Here is a 24,712-nt window from a genome sequence, read left to right on the forward strand (position 1 = left end):
ACATTAGCTTGCTTGTCACTCTAGTTTTTGCTGCATTCCGTGTATATATTTATGCATCTTTGCAATTATATTGTTAGTTATTGTGTGAGAAGATGGTTCACATGTGATAATAAGACAATCCACAAGTCCTTTCTCATATAAGTTGCATCTATTCAATCTCTCTTCCTTATTAAGCTACAGCCAGAAGATCCCAATTGTCTGTATAATCTTCCTTGCATTGAGCTTCTCGTATAAAAGAAACTCCCCAGTTCCTCTAAACTCCAGCAGAACTCCAGCAAATCTCATCTCTCCTCTTCATGTACTTTACTTATCAATCTAGTTCTCTTGAATTTGATCTCCAAGCAATGCTGATCCGACTTCTCTTACCTTTGATCCTGTTCACCCATGGTTCAATTATCATCATGTGTTGTTTCTTCTCTGGGCCATGGCCACTGTTAGGGACGGGTTTAGCAGTCTCTTGGCTCTACTTGATTGCTCATCGAAGGTGGAAGATCCCGCTCGAGCCCTTGTGGTGGCAACTACTGCTTCTTGTGTTTCTGCTCTTGTCAGAATCAAGCAAACTTACTAGAGATGATATCTCTGTGGTGTCTTTCTGGCTTGGCCTCTTCATGTTGGTCTTTCGCTGTCTTCAGGAGTTGTTGTTGACATTGATGGGTTGCTATGCTTTCTATTTTCATGGTTCAGACCCTCAACAAGAAATATCTTTGATGGATCTACCAAGGATCTTGGAATTACCATTGTTCTTCGTTGGCAATGGATTAGCGATAATGTCTGAATCTTTTCTCTCTGAAAGGAGTATTCTGTGGAGATTAGTAGGAGGATTTCTCATGACATCAGTTGGTGAAACCACATTCTATCTCTTTACCCACTACTAGATACAGTAATCCTGAAGAGAAAACTAGAATTATTACAAGTGGAATGAAATTGTTAATACACTTGGGGACTTTTAATGGCTACAAGTTCAGTTCTTCAAGAAATCCTAGCTGTGTACCAGTTTGATGTGAAAATAAGGCTTTACTGATCACACGACACACGTACAGGATTTGAATGCATATTGCAACGTAAGCCACCTGAGAATGGTTTACCTAGTGCCAACCTCTCTTCTTTACTTCTTCAATTCTGGGGATGGTTTTATCTGGTCCTCATGTACCAGTAGCTCCTATCCCTTGATGTAGCTGCACTTACGTTTAAGTTCGATTCACCAAAAACAAGCTGCCCTATGTCAACCTTCTGTCGACAGAAAACTAGTAAAGATGGAAGCTGTGGCTAGTCAGTTTCAGGGTGGGTTAGAGAGTCCAGGAGAAGAATCTTCTTTGTGATGATGATATACGCAAGAACACGGATTCGGATCCCTAGTGTGATCTTCCAACAACAATCTATTGCAGGAGAAGAATTTGGAGATACCCGTCTCACACACTTGAGTCAAATCCATCATCCAAAAACCAAATCAAGAATCAATCAACACCGATCCCAATCACAATCAATCCAAAAAGATCATCGATATTCCAACGAGTTGGGAACTTCTACCCTCAAAGACTCGATGCAGATTCTATAAAATTCCCATCTCATGATTAAACGCTCAATGGGTTTTTCAGTCTCGAGGTTTTGCATGCAATTTAACCTACTTGAAAACTTTTAGTTTTCCCCAATAGAGGGTTTACTTTTCTTGGATAGAGAGGCTACACCATAGACGCTTGATACCAAGCTCAAGAATCCTCGATTCTATCCCATGGTTCTGACAATTTCCCATTCAGAGAGCTCCATAGCGTTTTGCCTTAACGAAGTCGACTGAACTGGGAAAAGTAAGAACTTGTTCAAGGGCTTACTTTTTCAAGGTTGGGCTGCAAAATCCTGATTGTGCGCATAACTCTCAGTTAGATTAACTGCCACAAGCCATTCACATTTAGCAGCAATTGATCTCTCGAACAAAACGATACGAGACAAAGACCATCACACAATTTTGCAGCCAAATGAGAGTAGTTTCAAGACAGCTCAGTACGCGAAGTTTGAACCCTATTGATAGAAATCCATTTGATTAGGTTTTTGTATTTGAATGAAACTAGGTCCCGAGGGAGATTCTGGGACTTTACGCACTGAATCAAAATCAAACTCATGCACTTTTGATCTTTTAACCAAAAGTGACGCTCAAGAAACATACTGGCTATGGCTGTGCTAAGATCTCACTTGAAGCATACTTCATTTGCTACCATTAGTTTTTACCGTGCCTGAGAAAGCTCGCCATGAGTTCCTTAGAGAAATCAGAGAAGAGAACTCAATCCAAACTAATGTCCCAGGGACATAGAGATTAATGAACCCTGTGCTACATAGAAAATAAAAAATACCACCACTTAAAGCCCTAATTCATTAACTGTGTGATCGACCTAGCAAACCATACGAAGCCCATGAGGCAGGTCATAGACGGGAGCAGATCAAATGACCTTGTGCACGGGTAGTTTAGTACTTGAACGCACACTGTATATACGGGAACACAACAGTTGAACAAACCCCACCTTCACTAGCATGGGTAAAACCTAGCAATTTAAGAAACAAGAATGATCAACTGGTTATTTGTGGAAGAGAGTTGTTTTAGAGACAGAATCGATAAGATTCGCACACAGGCCAACGAAGAAGATCAATGCCGGTTTGAGTAAATAACATCATAAGCATCTTAAGGAGAAGAGCTTTTTAAATTCCAACGCAACGCATATCAAATACGAACGCAATCCTAACCAAGCAGAAAAATCCGAGAACAATAGGAAAGCAAAAATATGATCTGAGGAGGAATATCCAGTTAAAATCAACCTCAAATTACATAGACAAGTGACTGATAGTCTCAAAGTAAACCCAAAAAAACATCACAAGATAAAATCCAACTAGGGAACACAATATCAAAAAGAGCCCCCTGTCGATTTCATCATTTACTACCTAGTTCATCAAATTTAAAAGGAAAAAAAGAAGTAAAACAATCCGCATCCACCTCAAAACCCTAGCTTGGTACGGCGCCAGTGCCTGCGTTTCGCGTTATACCTGAAAAAATGAGAAAGAAGAGACCATTTAAGAAACTCGGCAAATAAAACGGAAAATCGAAGAATCAAAGAAGCGGCGACTGTAAGAGAGAATGAAAAGCTACCTGATGGTGTTGTCAGTCCTCATACGGATCCAGTGAGGGATAGGCCTGTTCTGCCTCATCTTCTTCGCCAGCTTCTTCTTGATCTTCAAAGTCTTGTGCGACGGCTGCAAAATCAAACAATCTCAAAAAATCAATCAACGATTGATGCACAGAGACGAAGAATCAAAGAGAGAAGTGACAAAGAGATTTACCATTTTCGCTCCTTCGTTCCTCCCAAGCTCGGCGACTCTGCGAAGCCTTCGTTACCACACACGCCTATAATAGCCCAGTTATACAAAAAACCCTAATGACGCAAAGGAATTAATACGACACCCGCGCTACTAGATCGCCCACTATAGTCTCTCCTATCTTGACCGTTAACAATTCATACTTTGATGCAGATCCGTAGATTAAAATATTGTGAATTTTCCTCTGCGGTGCAATCGTTTGGAAATATTGCAGGGGCACTTTAGACTTTTAAAGTATAGTGTAAGAGATACAATTGGACGGCTACGATTGGAGAATACGTGGAAGAAAATAGTAGACAGTAATCAGCGTCTATGAAACTGTTAGACTCGTAAATCGTAAATGGAATGATCAGTTTCGGACCTCTCTTTACTTTTCCGTTTTACGGGCTAGGGTTTTTCTGCCATTTCTGTGTAGAGTTTACAGCGGAGAGCAGGACGAAAACGCAGGGTTGTTTCGAGGTTCTCTAGTACTTATCCCCAATGGCGACTATAGTGTTTACATCCGAGGAAGATCCGGCGCTTTCTATTGTTCGTTTCACGTCGGAGCTTGCCTGGGCTGATGCAGGACCGGAGGTACTCAAGCTTCTCTCTGTTCTTTAATTTTCAGTTATTGGATCGCCAGAAAAAACAAAACCCTTTTTTGGTTTCTCAGGCAGCAATTCAATTAACAAGCCGCACACAGCCGTAATTATAGATTAATTCAATCCGTTTCTATGTTTTGTATTGTTTTCGTTTTCTGTTTGTTATTTTGGAGATTGGTAGACAACAATGGTGTTCGAATTCAGTCTGTTCTGACCCTTTTCACAGATTAAAGCTTAGACCCTTCAAAATTTTAACCCTGTTGATGGTGTTGCTTGGTTAACATTACAATGGCGAATGAACTGTTGCGTTTATTTAATTATAAATTTGATGAATCCATAATTACGTCTAGTGCCGGCGAGTATTGTGGAATACAGAGATGATGGTGTGAGTCTCAGTTATTTTTTAGATATTGTGTGGATGAAACAAAAGCAGCTTATTTCTGCTAGTTTTTTAGGCAACGGGGAATGGGTCTTTACTTTTGTTATAGAAAACTGAAATTCGTGTTGTTTGTTTCAAGAAGATCCCTAGCATGTTCCAGGCTTACAACTGTGTTTGGTCAGCAATCACCAATAAGTTTCTTCATGGAAAGTAAAATAACTTGTCCTTGGAGTTGAATCTGTGTGGCCTGTTTTAAGGAGCTTCCTAGCGTGTTCCATTCATGGAGATGTTAAGTTTTCTGTAAGAAAAAAAACAAAATAAGATGTCCTGGGAGTTGTTTGGTGGTCTGGCAATTCCGGCATTGTCATTTCAATACCATGGTTAGGTGTATTGATTATGCCACTTCACTGATCGTCTCTTTTTGTTCTGATTCTGCTTTCTGCCTGACTGTTTTATTTTGCATAGTTTTTGTATCTGACATTTTTATGTTTTAGGTTGCAGAGCCAGAAGTTGCTACATTATGCATGGAGGCTCAAGAATGCATTGTAAGGGGTAGATGGTTGGACTTGGCTTCTCTTATGGTTACTTCAGCAGACTTGATATTTTCAAAAATGTCTGAAAAAGGTGCGGGAGCTATATTGTGTAGATTTTGTGTTTTCAGATGAACTGCTTTTTCTTTTCCAATTCTGCCATGAGCTTTGTTCCTACAGTGTTGCATGTTGCAGTGGTTAGTATTATTGTTTATTTTCTTCTCATGAGTTATCAATTATCAATGGATGACACTTGATAGACAACTGGGTCATAATGACTGATATGGGAATTCTGTTGGTAACAGTTAGAAGCTAACATGGGTTTTACATGCTCATTTCACTTTTGGGGAGGACCACAAAACTTGGGTTTTCTTCAGCCAACCATCTTTTCAGAGTGGTAATATGCAAAGAAGGGGTTTTATCTTTGTCATGCTGTACTCAATACACACATACACACGACTGAACAAGAGTCTTAAGGCTAACTGTCTGACTTATCCGTGGCTGCATTTATCTAGATAGAAATACCTGGACTTTCCCTTTTTTTCTTGTTTAGGGTGCCCTTAGTTTTGGTTTGGGGTGGGTGGGTGGGGAGTGGGAAGGTTGTTTTAGATCAAGAAAGGTTCATGCATGAATATTGTTATTGGAAAAGCAAATCCAAGTATTACGTGTTATGTAGGCGACGGGCTAAAATTTTAGATTATTTTTAATTTCATAGGACTATTTTCAAAAGACATATACAAGTGATATGTTGCCCATGAAATTTAATAAATTCCCTTTAGGCACAATTCAGGCAACTATTGAAAAGTTGTTCCATTGTGACCTAGAGGTTGTGTGGGTTCAAGTCAGAAAACAACCTCTCTGCAAAGCAGGGGTAAAGCTTTGTATGCTATGATCCTCCGAGGTTGGGAAGTATTGCACCAGGTATGCTCCTTTTAGTTGTAATTTAATTGATAGGTTATTGTTATGGAAATCCTTGAAGATCGTAAATTCAATATATATTCTGAATACATTCCAATGTAACTGATGAAGAGGTAGGGTGATCTTGTTGCCGGGCTTCACAGTGGGAATGGTAGAAGAAGGGGGACTCACATCCACACTGTCATGCAGGAAACCTGCACAGTTCAAATCTAATTCCGAAATGCAGTCTCTGCTCTACTACATTTTCAATGAATAAAAATAAAAGAGACTTGCATGAAAATAGATTTCTACTTAGAGTGGAATAATTAATCATATCTAAGAAAAAGAAACTGTCTAAGAAGCTCCTACATAATCCACCTTTTTTCCCCTCATGTAAAGCAAAAACACAGTTCTAGAGAATTCTATTTTGATACTGGTTTTCCCCTGTATGTGAATGTTTTTTGAATGATCTTTCGCTGATTTTATCTGTTCTAGGTTTTCCTGTATTAGGGGAATTCATATAGTTTTTATGGACCATGAATATCCCTTAGTTATAGAATGTTCCTATTGTGCAACATGGAGGAATGTTGCAGGCAATTTGACTATTTGTCTTCTTTTGACCCTAGCGTCGGCTTGGGTCAGACCAATATCTGTCTGTGTCTGCTTAGTTTTCTTTCTTCATTATGGCTTGAGTTGATGTATAATATGATTTATCTCAATGTTATAGAGCTTCTGACTGTTTTCTTGTCATTTACCTAGTTACTGAAATTCCTTTGTTATTGTTCCAAGGGTTTATTCTGTATTTTTTTTTGCTGCAGATCTTGAGTGTGTATATACCATTATCTGTAGCCTTGTCACAAAATGTAGCCTTGTCGCTAAACCTGAAAGTTTGGATGAAGCATTGGAGTTGGCAAAGCTTATATCTGAAAAAGTTTCCCAACAAGCGAATGACAAGCCTGCATTACGCTTGAAGATGTAATGAAATGTAGTTTTGATTTTGGGTTTCTTGTTTTCCTCCGGTGAATTTTCTTTTCTTGTTTATTTTCATTGATATCTTATATGGCTTCTTGATCCAGCTTATTCAATCTGTACAATCTGTTGGAGAATCCATATAGCAAGTTCTATGTTTACACAAAGGCCCTTAAGTTGGCTGAGGAAGGCAAAGTCACTGAACACATTATACCTTCATTCAAAAAGATGGACAGCTTTGTGAAAGAATGGGATATTGGGATGTTTGATCAGAGGGCGCTCTTCCTCACCATCTCTAATATATTGAAAGAACACAAAAAGTATGTGAATCTAAAATCTGTTTGATCCCTCCCCATAACCTACCCTCATTATGGCATTTTTTGTGGCTAACATTTCTACCTAATATCCTGACCTTAGCTCTGCAAAGGAGTCATTTTGCTTCCTGACCAAGTACCTAGCGACTTTTTCGCATGAGGATGCCTATACAATAAGTGAAGCCAAGGAGGAAGCAGTGCGTGCTATTGTAGAGTTCGTGAAGGCACCAGATATGTTTCAGGTATTGTTAACCCAAAAAAAGACGTGTTTCAGGTGTCTCATTTTGGAGTTTGTTGAGCAATAAGGGGCTTTTATGGTGGCATGTACAGCCTATATAAATGGTACATGGTGCAATAGTTCAGCTAATTGCAACAGATCCTTTAGAATTGCCTTCATTATGTCATAATTTCTCCTCCACTTTTTCCTATTTGTTTTGTCTGGGTCTAGTCTAAAAGTTCAACAGATTCTCAAAAATTTTCTGCACCCTTGCCAATATAGAAATTGTCAATTTGCTTTTCTAGGTCTGACTTATCAGTTCTGGATGCGGACAACCTCATAATTGTAGTATCCCTGTTTGTGCATGTGATCTAAATTAGATATTAAGCAAATTTTAGGCCACATGGGACCCGTCTTCATCTTCTTTGGTGGCTCTTATTAACCAGATTGTTCAAGTTAGTGTGGAACTGTGGCTCGTATCTGATGGCCTTTGCTTCCTTGGTCTCAGAGTTGCATGTGCGATCAGTGTTCAATCTTCTTCAATGGCTCTTATTAACCAGATTATTCAATTTATTGTGGCACTGTGGCTCATATTGGATGGGCTTTGCTGCTTTCTTGGAGCTGACCTGAACAAACAGTCTCATTGTGTGCCGAGTTTAGGCATTTCATATCTGAAGCATATTGCTTTTCAAGTCATCATGTCTGCAATGGATATTCATTATAGCTATAGCTAGCTGTAGCTGTTTCTGAACTCGATTAATTTCATCTGTCATCTTTCTTTTCATGAGCCAACATGGCATATCGAGGGTTAACCATGCTATCTGTCATAGCAGAGTCAGCTTTTCCCATCTCTACTCTTGTATTTAGTAAGAACTATTACAAGGTGGGAACGGGTTTGGTATTCTAAAAATTTCTCAGGAGCTCCTCCTTTTTCTGTGGTTACCACTTTGGCTAGCTTGTAATCTTGATAGGTTGTCCATTATTCATGCTACATGACTCAAATATATGAAATACATAGGGGCTGTTTGTGAAGCCCAGACATTTTCTGTCCATACCAGGAATAAATGTAATATGTTTCTCAGCAAGACGACCCTTTAATTTTAATGTCTTATACCTACATCAACTTGATGTTAAACTTTTCCTCAAGATATTACACTGTTGTGCATGAGAGAATGAGGTGGGGAACAAAAGAAGTGAAATGGAAATAATTAAGGAATATGCTTCTAACAGAAGTAACCTTTTATTTGTTGGTAGTATTCATATCACAATCCAAAGGCTCAAATTAGATCTTAGCTTGTTCTCATTGCACTCTGTGATTCTCAGTTTTCTTTCTTTTGGGTTTATCACATCTCATGTGTTGGATATTGAAATGTCTTCTATTCATTTTCTCATTGAAAACCTTCTTAAGTTCATTATGTCATCCAAAACTCACCTCTGGGAAAAATTATCCTTTGCAGAGTGATTTGTTAGACATGCCTGCAGTGGGGCAGCTGGAGAAGGATGGCAAATATTCATTGGTATATCAGCTGCTAAAGATCTTTCTCACCCAGAGGCTGGACTCATACTTAGATTTCCATGCAGCAAATTCTACTTTACTGAAAAGCTATGGTAATGTTTTCTTTTTAATGATGTGGGTTTCTCATGCACGCGCATGTGCAGGAGAGTACTTAGTCTTTTTCACTTGGTATATGTGTGTACAGGTTTAGTCCATGAGGACTGTATAGCAAAGATGAGGTTGATGACGCTGGCTGATCTTGGCTCTAACCATGGAGAGATTCCCTATGATCTCATCAAAGACACACTTCGGGTTCTCTTTTACCCTGCTTGTTTAGTTTTAGCATATTTTCAAACTTTTCCTTATTGGGTCCAAATTCTGTTCCAGGTCAATGATGATGAGGTGGAATTGTGGGTTGTGAAGGCAATAAGTGTAAAACTACTTGCTTGTAAGATGGACCAGATAAACCAAGTAGTAATTGTAAAGTGAGTTCTTTATCTCTTATTCCTGGTCGTCATTTTTAATCTGTATTTTTATTGATTGATTGACCATCTCAATTTGGTCGTTGGGGATTGACGGCTTCCTTTGATACTCAATATGTAGTCGTTGTACGGAGCGTGTGTTTGGGCTGCATCAGTGGTTAGCACTTCGATCAAAACTTGCAACATGGCGGGTAAGGAAGTTACCCTGCTTCCTCACTAAAATTGTTGTTTCTGTTCCCTCTTTCTTGAATCTGCATTGTTAGGACCGGGTGCTTTAGGAAGACCTAGTTTTTTAGTGTTAAACTTGTTGTCTAATCCTGGTGGTGCCTCAGCTCATTACATTTGTTCTGTTGGTGCCTCAGCCAAATGGAGAATTGGCTTGTGGGGGGTTTTCGTTAGATCTCAATTTGTGCAGTGTTGGTCTCTACACTCAGGACCAACACTGGACAAATAGAGAACTAGACTGAAGCGGTGAAGAACTAGAGGCTAGAGTGTGTTTAGTTCATACTGTTGCTTGCTGAATCTTTTTCTTTTGCTTTTCAGGGTAACATTGCGAACGTTATAACCACCATACAAGCGAACAAGGTAAATGAGGATGGTGCGCAGGCAGTGCAGGGTCTTGCAATTCGTTGAGTTTCGAGATCTGCATCAACCGTTGTTTAATTTTGATTTTGACTTGCCCTTTTATTTTGGGGGGAATAGATGAGTTTATGACTATTTATTGTACTTGTTTCTTTTCTATTTGGATGTTCTAAATTTTGTTTAATAGGCAATTGATCTAGTTCGACATAAGCGGCAGAAAATGACTCTGTAACACCTATATCTTGCAGCTTCGATTTACTTGTCTCGGTTTTGACATTTCTTCCTTCTAATGTGTTGTGAATTAGGACTTGTTCAAAGCATAGAAGATTGCAATCAAAATAATGAATGCTTGGGGCGGGTTGGTTGGCACAAGCACTAATCTCAGGGCTCACCTTGGACTTTGATTCAGGGTTATGACATTTTCGTCTTAGTCAACACTCTGGGTTAAAATCTTGTGCTTAAATCCTATTTGAGCTCCGGACGAGTTAGGGCGAAACTTGCACACCTCATTTTGATTCTGACGTTTCTGTAAGTGAACAAATAGAAAGTGAAATCACTCAAACTCGTTATTCAGAAAGGTTGGATATCGCTGAACCCGTAATTGACATTTTAGTCGACCAGAATGATTTGCTAGATGGTTGAAGCAAAGACCAGATTTTCATAAAAAATTAATCTAGAAATAGTGGATTTGTTACCAAATATGCTATTATACCCTAAAATCTCCACACAATGGGCGTTTATCTGAATGTTGAAACTTGAAACCCTAGCAGTAAATGCCCCTTCTTCGATGCAAGTAGTGTGATCCTCGTGAACTCAAAAGAAAAAAATGGTGAAATGAATCAGAAATTTATTTGGATTTAAAACCTCTTGGAAATTTACAATCTAAATTGTGAAGGATCACCTTTGGCTTTGGGAGGCCCATCATTAGAAACCCATTCTAAGGTTGTACGTGCGGTTAGGGCTTCGGTTATGAGCGAAAGTTGACGTCCTGTCCACCATCCACAAAGCAAAACAGCAGTCTTCGCATCTCAAAGATGTCTTCCTAACCTCCTTTTCTTTGAGCCTGAAACTTCCAAAATGCGGGATCATCAACATTAATTTTAATGGCGCTTCCCAATGAATCTGGTTTACCCCTTCTTTTGAGTCCTGTTTCAAGTTACTGGGCAGAGCTGAGGAGCTAACCAGAGCAAAAACGGAGCAGTTACTATTTAATTGCCAAATTTACCTTTGGCCTTTATCGTCTTCACTGTTCGGAAAAAAGAAATGAAGAGACTCCTTTTCTCCAAAATCAAGCTTCTCTCAGAAACCCCAGTAATCCTCACCCACTCCTCTTCTTCTTGTTCTTCCTTCCATTCCCGTCTCTGCAAAGATTTCAAGTCTATTGCCGCCGAAAAATACCCAAAACAGCCTCAGCTTTCACAAATTCAATATTTCAGTTCTACTTCTACCTCTACTTCTTCATGGGGCTCCCATCACTATCTGTCGGAGAAGATCTCTTACTTTATGGCTAATCCAGATTTTGTCAGACAACTGTTTTGGAATGCTCATCTCAAGGTTCAAAGCAAATTTTTGTTTGATCACTGGGTTAAGTTCCTTCAAGTTCAGTCTCGCGGGCGGCTATTCAATCAAACTTCCTTCAATTTCAATTCCTCGAGGTCAAGGTACATACCTTGCTTCTTGTATTTTAGTTCTCATTGTTGTGGTTGACTTCTGCTTATTTGATCATGTTGTTCACCGCAAACAAATACGACCCATTTTGATCCTTATAAATTTATTTCGTACTTGTTGTTCATTGCTTTGCCCTTTTTTATCAGTTGTCAATTCACTCTGACTTGTAATTTTGGGGAGATGGGGTTACGACGAAAGGAAAATGATTCAATAAAATGCAGGTTTTGGCATGGCCAAATAACAACCCGAGATCGAAATTTTTTGGCGAAAATTTGGTAATGCAAGACTGATATGAACCTAGATAGAACGACAAAATGAGTCATTTTGGTTTTTGCTCTCATTCTTTCCATCCTTGTGATTTAACAGCCATAGCTGTATCCGTACTTTGGAAAGCAGCTCTGTAGTTCTCCTTCTCTATTCGTTTTTCATGTCCATGATAAGTATTTACCCAAAAAAAAGAAGAAAAAAAATAAGTAGCCATAGTTCTCTGTTCAAAATTCAAATTAAACGCACCCAACAAACTCCCTCTAGCTGACTTTAGTTTGTCACTGCTCAGGTTTTTGCTTTTCTTCAAACAGCATTGGCTGTTACCAGTGCTGCTAACAAGCAGTCTCCCTCTCATACTTCTTCTTTTCTTTTTTTTTTCGATCTTTTGGATAAAAGCTTCTCTGTACTCATTTGAATGGGATTGGCAACTTGGATTTCTTGTCTTGCTTATTGACAGGATAGTTCTACCACCAGGATTTTAAATTTATACTTTGAGATATAATCAGCCCAATTTTTAATAATCCTGCCTCAAGACCTTTCCCTTAATTAGTGTCACTGGATAAATCATGCTGCACAGAGTATTGACCTGGTATGAGATGGCCAAGAAAACAGATAAACTAATGGGTCTGGAGTGATTATTACAATCTTCCAAGGAAAATAGTGACTATTTACAGATAAAATACCATTCAAGTTCTATTTATTGCTTTCTTTATTAACTGCAATCTTTTGCCCCCACAGAGCGCTCCCACACCTCTCCCCAACCCGCCAAAAAAAAACTGCAATCTAGTTTCTGTTGTCTTAAGAGAACCAAGAGTATCATTACCAAAAAGATAAAGAGAATGAAAAGACATAGACATGTGCAACTAATGAGCGAAGACTTATCATCTCTGATTTCCTCTCTCCCTTTGTAGCTCTGACACTATTGTCTTTTCGGATAATCTATTTCTTGCAAAAATTTGAACATGGAGGAATCAAATAAGGCTCTCAAACAGATGCAAGAACCAAGCGTGAAATCCACAAATGCACCATCAACTACTATGTGACTATTAATGGATTAATGATGAGTACCTATCTACTTCCTTATTGGGTGTCTTTTCTTCTATCTTGGACCTGGTGCTTTTACAATTGAAGGGATTTGGAAAGAAAGGTTCGACTCCTTTCCGGTGATGGTCTTTGCCATACGCTTGCTGCTCCCTAAGATCATCTCAGAAGAGAAAGTAACCCTAGGGAGCATGATTACTAACAATGTGAAGGTTCTGATTTTTATGGTTTGCTGGAGTCACAATGTGTCAGCAATCTCTCTCCCTCCGCAATAATAAATAGTTCATCCATTTGTACAAGAGTCCTGTTCTACTAAGGTGAACTCCAGCTTTTTCCGACCAACTTTTTGCATCTATTACGCCCTAAACCCCAGAAAACTAATTGGGCTTACAGAAAATTTGAGTTCTGTTACTATGAATGTCCTTGTCATGAGCTTTTTGATGGTAGTTTATCTATCACCTTTATTGAACAGATACATGCTTTTCATTTGGGCCTCCAGTGTGTGTTTACACAGCATACGTGTCTTCTAAATGTTGCAATAAAATGAGGGTGAAGTTAGTTTTCAGAAAGCAATATGTTCTGCAAAGAGATTTGTTTGCATGCTTCAAGTTGTACTGGATGGAAATTCTTTAGTAACATATGGAATTGCAGAAAAAAATTTGTACCTCTAATTCTGTATTGAAATGATATTTGGGGAGCTAGGGACTAGAGGAAGTTTGTAGTAGAAGCATTGGGAGCTCATTTGCATTTAAGTTGTATCCAATATCTTTTGTCTCATAGTATATGCTTTACTTGAATGAACTTAGCTTTTAGTTTTGAGCCCTAAAGACAGATCAGCAGATATTTGAGATTTATGCTAAAGTTATGGAAGACAATGCCTTATGGACCTAGATGTTGAGCGACAAAGAGAAAAGGAAAAAAAAATGAAAAAACAATAAACAAAAAAGTGTGTTGAGACAAAAATATATGATGGATGAATGGGACTCCCTAAAATGGTAAGATTGCTAGTGAAACATGCTGCAAGTAATTCAGGAGTTGCCAGACAACAAATTAAGGAAGCCACTTGAGGTATTCTGGGTGCATATAAGAAAGGCCTTCAAATGTGCCAGTAGGGATTAGAGAATGCTAAGTTGCTGAAATGGTAGCTGGAAGAGCAAGTCTGAATGGAAATGTATTAGAGAGAAGTGGTGAGAAAATTAATATGGGGCTTTGAATTAATGGGAAAAAGAAATGACTCTAAATATAGTTAAATGGCAAGATACTATTCATATTGCTGGCATATTTGGTTGGGATAAAGCTTAATTGAACCAAGTTGAATTTTAAGGCTGAGTAATATACATCTCATCTATTATTTATTTTTTGATTCAGTTGTAGATCAATATATTTTCTTTTGTTTTTCTTTGAATTAGTATCTTATGTCTGAAGTAATTGTTTTCCCTTCTTGTTTACAGGAGATCATGGTTCCCAAAAGCAGATGACATTATTTTGGGCTTGATTTTAGCCAATGCTTCTGTTTTCATGCTATGGAGGATTGCTGATCCTACATTTATGAGGAAGCATTTTATGGTCAGTTAACATTGATTTTTTTTTATTCTTATTTTTTTGAAAAATAGATTTCTTAATATAATTGTGAAGCACCTAATTATGCTCTGGTGCCAAAGGCTTCAGCACAAGCAGTGTGCAGGGCAATAAGTAGTACTTATTTAGGATAAATACTTTCTTCTTAAAAACTGGAAAAAAAAAATTATTTAAAATTTTCTATTCTTTTGAGTTTATACTATCATACCTTTAACTAAGGTAACTCTGGAGAGATATTTAATTAGCATTTGGTGCCTGCTTAATCTTGTTCTCATCATAAATTTGTGCTTAAATATTGTTTTGACTTGGTATTATTTTGTGCAGATTTCAGTTGAAAACTTCACCAGTGGGCGTATACACACATTGATCACTTCTGCATTCAGTCATCAAGATATCGGACACATTTGTTCTAACATGATTGGTCTTTATTTCTTTGGACAATCTGTATGAATGGATTTTCTCTGATAACTCAGTCTTACTTTATGCTTATTGATAGTTAGTTGTAAAAGCTGGTCTGGTCAATCGAACCACATCCAGGAACTGTTCCATTCCAGTTTGGGTCAACCAGGGTTCTTTAGAACCCTGCTGTTTGGGCTTTCTCTGCAACTACCTTGCTGAGAGAGGTGGATTCATCTGAGCTTGCTTTACTGTTGCCCTTGCTACCCCCCCCCCTCTTCCCCTCTCTGCCCCCTTTCCAGTCAAAATGTGAGCAGGTTGACCCTTTTCGGATAATTGTCTAAACAGTTATCTCGAACTCAACTTTCACCCTAGAGCTTGGCAGTAGACAGGATTTTCGTGGACTTATTATCATCTTTATCAAAACATTTTATAGGACCTAACCATCCAATTGAGCTGGGAGGATTGGATATTTAATCCCCCCCCCCCCCCCCTCAAAACCCCCAAAAAGAAACTGGCCAAGTAAACTAGCTCATATTCAAAGGGTCAGTGAACCTTTTACAATATGGGTCAGCTAGAGAGGCAAAAAACTGTCGTTGCCGAAGCTGTAGCTTTTGCTTGCAGGGGGGTAATACGTCGGATGCCTATCTGGTTGAGCTGTCGACTGGCCAGATCTTTTCCAAATCCTTTTCCATGTCCTGATTGAACAGGTGGATGGGCTATATTCAGAACAACACCTAGCCTGATCATTTAAGATACTTTGATGAATTGGATGAATGGATTAATTCCTTGTTCTGGTTTGGTTTAGGAAGCAATCTACTAGTATGATCCAAACTGAAGATTTTATACTGCTGTATTCATTCTTATGTTGTGCTTCTTACCCACCTGTGTATGGTTCGGAAACACCCCCCCCCCCCAACCAAAAAAAAAAAATAGTATCTCTGTGTGGTCAGTAAAGAAATATGGATGTACAATATATGCGCCTCATGAATTAATACCCTTTTTTAATCATGCTAATGCTGGTCACTGAATTTTTTTGCATTTACCAGATAGGAAGGCAATTTGGACCAGAATTCCTTTTGAAGTTGTATCTAGCTGGTGCACTTACTGGATCAATATTCTTTTTTGGTGCACCATGCCTTTATGTCCCCTTCCCAGGTATGAAAGAAAATCTCAAAGCAACTTAGACCCTCGTTTTCATTCAAAGAGAGGCTGGATATTTATAAAGATAAAGGCAGCATTAATTAGCTTCTGTTATCTGGTTCTGATAGGGTATGGAAAAGTATGATGGTTTTCAACCAGATTGTGATTTTCTCCATGGCTTGATGCTCAAAGAAGATTCTGACAACCCTCCCCTTTTCTTTGTGCAGAGCTCAGGAATGTGGAGAATTGATCCCAAGAGTATTCCTGGACTGGTTTGTTTCTTTTCATCTTTTTTCTATTGAACTACTTTGAATCATTCAAGTAAATATATAAACATTGTGACAACTCTTTACCTAATTGAGCAACCTACCATTATCTAACAATTTGATTGGTCTAGAGCTCAGCATTTAATGAACAACCCAGCTGACCTGCCTGGTACAGGTTGAGTTATTCAATCAAAACTAATATTAGGGCTGCATTGAACTTTTCCAGCATAACCCAGCCAAGTCACTGCACAAAGGATGTATATATAACTTCATTTAACTAGTTAACATTGATGTGTACGTATGATTCCTCCTACTACGATTTCAAAGACAGACTGGCGATTAGTAGGGGCTTGCAATCTTTCTATGTTATTAGGCTCCACAATCCATTAATGGTTATAACCTAAAAAATCATATGCATGCAGTAGGTTTTATCAGTTATCAGTTAATCGTCTGCATTTATTTAGCATATGGAAATACGATATCATAAATGAGTTAAAGATGATTTTTCGTTAATCATGGTCTCGTTTTTGTGCAAACGGACCTAAAGGTTTTAAAGCAGTGCTCAATTTCATGTATATTTTGTCAGGTATTATACAAAATGTTTTCATCCTTGGGATGTTTAACATGCGTTAAGGTAACTATGTTTTTTGTGCATGTATATAGAGAAAATTTCTGCCTATCTTCTTGACTTATATTTTCCAAAACTCCCTCTTAGAACATTTTTTTGTATTCCTTCCAGTGAATCAGAATCTCTTCTCTTCTTCTCCCCTCAATTTTAAAGACTTAGATTGGCACATTTTCACTATTCTTCCACTACAGCATTAAATCTACTCCTGTATACCTAATAAGATGACCTGACTTATGAAAAAACAAAGGAAAGGACTATGTATTACAGAACAATTAAGGATATACCCTTTAATACCTGAATTTCATTTTGACATCCACACTGCCATCCTCAATCCAACAAGGTATGGTATTTGATGTATATTATGTGGATTAACCAATTGATGGAGCACTTTTATCTACAGAATCCTGCCCCACGGTACATTCTCTAATAACTTGATGCTTTATTTAGTCTCTGCTTGCTCTCTAAATTTTAGATATTGTGTACTGATTCAATTATCTATGTGGGAAAATTAATTAGCATGGACAATTATACTGTTAAATACTTATTATGTACCTAGGAAATAGATTTAGAGCTGAAGCTCAAAAATAGTAAAATACGCCATCTAGGGGTAATCCAGGTCATTTAAAAGCTGGGGAAGCAGTAGAGGTGAAAAATTGATCCATGCGATGAATCAGGAAAGAAAGCATTCTATAGTGTAGTTTAGGTCAATATAGATGAGGTTAAGGGGACTTTTGGAGATCCCTCAACTTGGCCCTCCCTACACAAGCTTTTCTTATCAGTCGCCACATCCCTGCCAATCCCAATTGTATCCTTTGTTGGAACGGTATTGAGGACCTTGACCACCTTTTCTTCACTTGTCCCTTCTCCAGTTCCATCTGGAGTTTAGCCCTTGCTTCCATTTGGCACAGATCGAGACGGTCTTTTGGTTTTGTTCAAGATTGGAAGTGTACCCTTAGAATGTTCTTTGGCTCCACGATTTGCAATCATGTAGATAAGCTTGTCTTCGTTGTTACTATTCACCCCTTATGGTGGGAGCGCAGCATGAGAAGATGGACTTTCAAATCCTGTTCCTGCAGCTCGATTTGGAATGCTATCCCTTTTTATGTTTCTTCTAGGCTTATCTTTTAACCACATCCCCCAATTTCTGATTCTCCTAAGAATAGGCTGATTGTTAGCTCCTGGAGTCTCAGTTCATCTCTCCAGTTGTCTTCTTGATTAGTTGTCCCCCCCCCCCCCCCAAATTCCCCTTCCTTTTCTCTTTGTATCTCTCTGGCGGTGGTTTTTTAATACATTTATTTATTCATCCAAAGAAAAAAAGGGGACCAACAGAAATACTGCATTTCTATATCCTTCATCAGGGGTTTATACATAATGCAGCATAATATGCATCTAGGCTGGCTGCCTTCCTGCACCCACATCATTAAACCTGACATTGGATACAGATATAGGTTGTCAAACACAACATATTTGTTAAGACTGTATAGACTAATGTATATAACTAATGTCAGTATCCCTTTTGAGTATGGTACAAACATGGCATGGCAAGGATAGAGTAATTGAAAAGATGGTCTGTTTGGTAACAGTTTACTAGTTCATCATAATAGTGAAATGCTGATTAACTTTCTGTTTTATTATGTCTCTTGGCATTATACAGGGTGCAAGTGGGGCTGTGAATGCTATTATGCTCCTTGATATATTTCTCAACCCGAAAGCCACCCTATATTTCGACTTCATCATTCCAATTCCAGCAATTTTACTTGTAAGCTAGCGTCCGTCGTTTGACTTAAATATGAAGTAATCCTTAGATCCAGATATAATTTTTCCTGTAAATTTCTCCCTTGTCAATTTCAGGGTATATTTTTAGTAGGAAAAGATATGCTGAGGATGATTGAGGTACGTCTATGAACAGGGTTTTTGTCTGCATCTGCATATTTTATCTTTTTCTGTAACATCTCGACTTTTTTCTTTTATCCAATCATTTCAGTTGGAAATGTAGGGAAATGTGTAACATGTTCATTCCAGATGCCTCCTTGTCATCAATCATTTCTGTGTTTTATTCATTGCAGAATCCTGGCATCAGGTTTCTGCATGAACCAAATGCCAGAGAGTAATGCATCCATCTGAGTCCTTCCCTTGAATTCTGTAGCTGTTAACTAGAAACATTTGCATGTTGCAGGGGGACCATGAAATCTCAGGATCTGCTCACTTGGGAGGTGCAGTTGTTGCTGCTTTGGCATGGGCTCGAATTAAGAAGCGATGGATATGATCTTCTTTTCCTAGTTTTCGCGTTGCTTCAGTGATTGGATCTTATTCTCATCCTTGGTTGACAACCCTACATTTTCGTTGAAGTGTAAGCAGATTTCACCCCTTTTTTTACTCCATTTTCCAAGAAAAGAAATTTACTGCCCACAACTGTGCCCAAGAAAATCTTAGCTGGAATACCCAGGCACAAATTTGAACAAGATCATGGGATTTGTCTATATGATTACAGGTAAGGGGTAAGGTGTAGTTCTGTGGAACAAAATATACAGACAGTGAAGATAGAGCACTACTGCAGTGTATCCTGTTTTTCTCAAAAACCCTTCTTCCCCCAATATTTATTATCATTTTACTTGATCACTGTATCCCTTCGATATAGGATACTCTGGTAATCTGAAAAGAGAACCTCACACCATGGGAACATGAGTAAAAGAGAACATGGAAAAAAACTACAGCTTGATGATGATCATAAATTCTGTATTCATGCCTTCATGGTAAGTTTCTTTTCTTGGATTTCTTAATTCAATGAAAATGTGGGGTAATCAACCCAGGACGAAGCAAGCAATGACTCTAGATGAACGCATAAAAAAAATTTGACGTTAGATGAAGATCAGATCCATCACTTTTTGTTATACCATTAATAGGGGAAAAACATTTATCTCATTATTTTGCCTTTCACCCGTATATGAAAGAAATGTAGTGAAGGGATGAACAAATAAAATAACTTGGTTTCACAAAATACTTTTATGTTTTTATGTTTTTTTAACTAAAATCCGCATAAAAGAATGAAAAAAAAGGTGAGTATCATTTATTTCCCTTGTTAGTTGTCCAAATGTCATTTGGACCTCCTCTTAGTAGAATAATGTTATTTACCTCACTTCTTAGTTGACAAAGTTATCAAACACTTCTTTTTCTATTAATTTTTTCTGTTATATTCTATTTTTAGTTTTTTACTGTTAAATATTTTTTTTAAAACTCAAATTACCCCCAATTGAAAATATATTTTAATTTAAATTTTAAACTATCTCTCAATTATTATAGTAGTTAAAATCTTAAATTACTTCAATTAATATTATTTTTAAAACCTAAATTATCCTTAATTAGTTTTATTATTAAAATTTCAAAATGCTTGTATGTTCTTTTTCATTAGAAAAAAAATCAATCAAAGAAATACATCTAAATTAAAAGACATAGGGGTATTTGTGGTCTTGGAATAAAACTAATAAAGGGTAATTTATTGTTTTAACTATTAAGGGTATTTTGAATTTTAACAATAATATTACTTGAGAGTAATTTGAGATTTAAACAAAAATATTTTTTATTTAGGGTAATTTAAGATTTAAATAAAAAATATTTATTGATAAAATTAGAACTTAACGGAAAAGGCTGACCAAATGAAGGGATTTGATAACTTTGCTAGATAAGAAGGCAAGGTAAGTGATATATCCAACTAAGAAGAGTTCAAATGCCATTTGGTCAACTACTAGGGAGAAGATTTTGGGTATTGGAGTGGAAAAAAATGGTTACATGTCAACATATTTGGTTGCTAATTCTCCGGATGATTCTTTACACATGGAAATAAAATTTTCAATCTATATGGCAGGATTATTGACTTGTTTGATCTCAAAGTAAGATTTTTTTTTTTTTAATAAATTATTTAAAACAAAAAAAAAATTTTGGGTAATAGTTTATTATTAATTAGTGTTACTTAAAAAAAATCTTTCTTTTGATGCAAGTAGAGTATTCTCTTATTCTCTGGTAAACGGTATAAACTTAAATTTTGGGGAATCATGAAAATGATACACTTCCCCTGCACACTTTTTTTTTTATGGCATTGATGCATAGCCCCTCGTTGCTATTTTTCTTTGATGATTATTTTCCCTTGTTGAGAAACCCCACATAAAAGTTGTTTAGCACAAGGTCCACTGTTTTAGGTGGGACTTTATGATCAACTCGCCCCAGCCAATCAATGTATTCAGTGGAAGAACTTGCTTTCTTTCCCACCCCAGTTTATTCCTTCAAACAAACAGTTCCTTACAAAGATAATGGTCCATCTCTGCCTCTGTTTCTCTCTCTTATATTCATATAGCAAGGAAACAAGAAAGGCAAAGGCTGTGGTCCATTACTGAAATAACTGAATAAACCAACTTGTAACTTTGCAGTTGGAATGTGTTCAATTTGGTTACTGTTTTAGAAAGGAAAAAGAAAATTGCATGGATGAAAAGGCCCAGGCCCTAGCAGCAGCTTAAAAAAACACAGGACAATGTCCAGAACTTGAGCTTTTCTTGGTAAGTCTCAGGCCCAAAAGAGGGAGAAACAAATGCAAATCTTAATGGATTCATTAATGAGTGCAAGAGAATGATGCAGAGTGCCTTCTAATTTTTCTCTTCTTAAGAGACATGGCAAACAAAGTTAAACATGTTAAGGAGTGGAAGAAAGGAACCCTTCTGACCTCCACGGCCCACACAATTGATTCTCAAATATAAAAGGCTTACTATGCTAATCCATGGGCCCTCTGTCTCTTCAATTGCCATGTGAAGCCCATAGACTCCATTAATCTCTTTTCCTTGAAACCGCCTCTAAAAAATAGGAGTTCAAGTTCAGTGTCGCACATTAAATGCCCAACACTGAGCTGCGCCATTTTTTTTTTTTGTTTTGCTATAAATAGGTATGGTTGAAAAAGTAAAAAAGAAAAAAATGCAAATCGGGAGATCGAGATTTCACCCTCAACTATCCATGCCATCCTCACCGTACGCAACTCTGTGCTGCACACTAATTGTGCAACACTGAAGCTCCATCCGAGAAATAGAGTATGGATCATCTACCTGTCAAGGTGGAGGTCTGTCCTCCCTTCACACTTCTTCACCACACATGAGGAGAATGCCCACGTGAGGCTTACCGAAGTCTTACTTCTAATTCATTTTGTCATTGAACTCAGAGGTGGGCTTCAGGGCAGAGTCAAGATTTAACATCAAGAGACTAGTACTACCCCATTACCTTTATTGTTAAAAGTTTTTTCCAATTGGAGGGCTCAAAATACAAACCAAAAAAAAGAGAGTGAGATAAATTTCAAAAAATTGAAGGGCGGGGGAAGAAGCACGGCCCCTTAGCTGGCTCTCTCTTAACATATAGTGGAGAAATGTGAGAAAAATACAAACCTTTGCCCTAATGGATAAAAGATTTAAACTCTAGAAAATTCACCCTGCACTCATCAGGCCATCACCCGTGGGTACAGTGATACCGACTACCAGCTTTGAATTTATTAAGCTCCATTTGTTTACAGGGAAGGTGGGACTGGATTGTTTTGGATGATGGAATCCGCCCATGTTGGTGTGGAAATGGAATCAAATATCCTCAACTCAATCGAAATTCACTCAAAACAGAGAGATTTGATTGAGAATCACTTGGAATTGACATCCAACGGGTAAAATTGGTGTTGGAGTGGACCACTCCGGTCCAACTTTTAAAACTTCTCGGTTTGGGTTTGTGTGGTCTTCTGTTGCGGATTTCCTAGCCTTTCTTTTTGAACCTTGGCTTATTTCCTCTCCTTGTTTGCGAGTTAGTGCTCTCTCGCTCCCTTGGCTAGTCCGTCTCTTTAAATAAAGAGTTTGATTACCAAAAAAAAAACTAACCAACTATCAAGATTGGTCGACCACAAATGAGGAAGGCAATGTAAAAGGGTCTTTGGTTCAGTCATGTGCATTTAATGAATAGGACCGTCAAGTTGCAAGCGAATCACTTTAATATATTGGATCATTTTTTTTTTTTTTTTGTTTGCCAACCCTTAATTAAAAACGGTCCAATAGATCGAAATCTCATGTGCATGAAGGAATTAAGATGTTAAAGATGGTGTAGCAAATTTTAAATATTTTGTTGTAAATATGTTTAAAACTTATATAATATAAATATCTATTTTAATTGTGTCTTTTATCCATGGTTTTATTTAGTCCCACATCGGGTTGAGAGGATCTGATTATATGGTTTATATATAGTAATGGCCCATGTATTATTAATTTGTGCGACACGAACCAAGCCTGAATCCTGTTTGTGACCTGTCATGATTATATAGATATATTAATCTATATGACTTGAGACTTGTCCCATTTTGACATGGGTCCTATTCTGAAAAGTCCGCTGCTGAATCACGTGAAGATGCCTGTGAAGATGCCTCTTCCTTTTTCTCTCTCTCTCCCCGTACAAGCAATGAACATTACCTGATACACCTTAAGTAACCTTTTTAGGATGCAATCTTAAAGTTGAGCTTAGGGTGTCAATCGGTGCGGTTTCGACGCGGTACCAACTTTGATACCGAAACGGGTCGCGCATTTAAACGGATGGGATTTACAAAACGGTTCGGTATTAATTCGGTACGGAAAACAGTTTAAACTCGATATCTAGTGCCGTACAATTTTGGTACGAATGAACTTATGCCACTTTTGTTATTAGTTCATTAAGATCCTAATGAAATTGTGATCAATCAATTGATATAATTTGAAATTAACATAGATAAAGCAAATAAATTTAATTAATAAAGACAAAACAAGTAAATCTAAGAAGAGAAGTGATAAAATTTGAAATAAGGAATTAGGGATAGGGAAAATGTTAAGTGTTTTAATTGTAAAATTACAATTTATATCTCTTAATTTGGTACGGTATCAATTCGGTACGATTTCGGTACGTACCATACCGAATTTTGAACGGTACGATACTGCGCGGTTCGGTACGGTTAAACGGTTTCGATATGCAATTGACACTCTTAGTTGAGCTGACTAATCTTGGGGTGAAGACATTGTAGAATCCGTATTACACAAATCGGGGTGTCTAAATACTTTAAAGAAAGTACATTTGTATTTACAAATTCTTCAACGTTCAACATTTTTCAGTCACGTTTTACTCGACAAAAGAAAGCAGACAAAAAAGGTACTGATTTACCTGGGATGCAAAATCTGCCACTGTGCAACTCCCTTAGAAAAAAGGTCATCTTGATGGCCTTAATATTTTGGCAATGCGATGGTGGAGAAACTTAACAGCCATGGGGCTATGTGTTGTCTCCATCAAAATCTATGACATTTGAGATTCAGTAATAATACAAATTCAATATGTGGATAACTAAAATCCCTCACAAGTCCCCCAAAGAAAAAGGGGTTTGTACAATCGTACAAAGTCGCTTAAAGTGAGAAAAACATATCTTTGAATAGTATCTCTTCACAGGTATTCTGAGGCCTGAGCATTTCATAGATTGGGTACCACCCTACAATTGGAATGCTGTGCATTTTCTTAACTTGGTCCATAGTTTGGACTTTGGATTTAACGGTGTCAATCAGTACGGTTTTGGTGCAGTACCAATTTTGAATACCGAAAATCAGAATTGTACCATATCTAATTTAAACGGTACGGTACGATTTTGGTATTTATAAAAACGGTTCTGTATTAAATCGGTACAGAAAAACAGTTTAAACACAGTATGTAGTGTAGTACAATATTGGTATGAAAGAATTTATGCCACTTTTGTTATTAGTTCATTAAATATGAAATTGTGATAAACCAATCTATATAATTTAAAATTAACAACGATAAAGCAAGTAAATACAATTAATAGTGACAAAACAAGTAAATCTAAGAAGAAAAGTGAATGATGAAATGAAAAATTGAAATAGAGAATT

At 37.5% G+C, this 24,712-nt stretch overlaps 3 protein-coding genes across 4 annotated transcripts; 2 read left to right on the plus strand and 1 right to left on the minus strand.

The window, feature by feature from the left end:
• Positions 1–2,751: 2,751 nt before the first annotated feature.
• LOC149020847 (large ribosomal subunit protein eL39) lies at positions 2,752–3,432 on the minus strand. Its single transcript, XM_089147000.1, has 3 exons — positions 3,322–3,432; positions 3,131–3,234; positions 2,752–3,027 (listed from the first exon to the last, which is right to left on the minus strand). The coding sequence occupies exons 1-3, from the start codon at positions 3,322–3,324 to the stop codon at positions 2,979–2,981; spliced, it is 156 nt and encodes a 51-aa protein (XP_089003126.1). The 5' UTR covers positions 3,325–3,432; the 3' UTR covers positions 2,752–2,978.
• Positions 3,433–3,701: 269 nt separating this feature from the next.
• LOC149020848 (uncharacterized) lies at positions 3,702–10,079 on the plus strand. Of its 2 annotated transcripts, XM_089149069.1 has the most exons (10): positions 3,703–3,930; positions 4,812–4,941; positions 6,563–6,719; positions 6,821–7,033; positions 7,131–7,269; positions 8,702–8,852; positions 8,945–9,051; positions 9,127–9,224; positions 9,343–9,412; positions 9,765–10,079. In XM_089149069.1, the coding sequence occupies exons 1-10, from the start codon at positions 3,838–3,840 to the stop codon at positions 9,852–9,854; spliced, it is 1,248 nt and encodes a 415-aa protein (XP_089005195.1). In that variant the 5' UTR covers positions 3,703–3,837; the 3' UTR covers positions 9,855–10,079. The 2 variants fall into 2 exon arrangements, with proteins under 2 accessions (XP_089005193.1, XP_089005195.1); XM_089149067.1 differs by having other exon boundaries at positions 3,702–3,930; positions 8,945–9,224.
• A 543-nt stretch (positions 10,080–10,622) lies between these two features.
• On the plus strand, positions 10,623–19,754 carry LOC149020849 (RHOMBOID-like protein 12, mitochondrial). Its single transcript, XM_089149070.1, is given in 9 exon segments — positions 10,623–11,458; positions 14,231–14,345; positions 14,682–14,801; positions 15,803–15,874; positions 15,876–15,911; positions 16,124–16,168; positions 18,445–18,549; positions 18,642–18,683; positions 18,967–19,754. Coding segments are annotated over 9 exon segments (1,017 nt in total). The 5' UTR covers positions 10,623–11,066; the 3' UTR covers positions 19,057–19,754.
• The last annotated feature ends 4,958 nt before the right edge of the window (positions 19,755–24,712 follow it).

Source organism: Hakea prostrata, chromosome 3, assembly GCF_041222555.1.
Source record: "Hakea prostrata isolate BN-2017 chromosome 3, UWA_Hpros_2, whole genome shotgun sequence".
Taxonomy (NCBI): domain Eukaryota; kingdom Viridiplantae; phylum Streptophyta; class Magnoliopsida; order Proteales; family Proteaceae; genus Hakea; species Hakea prostrata.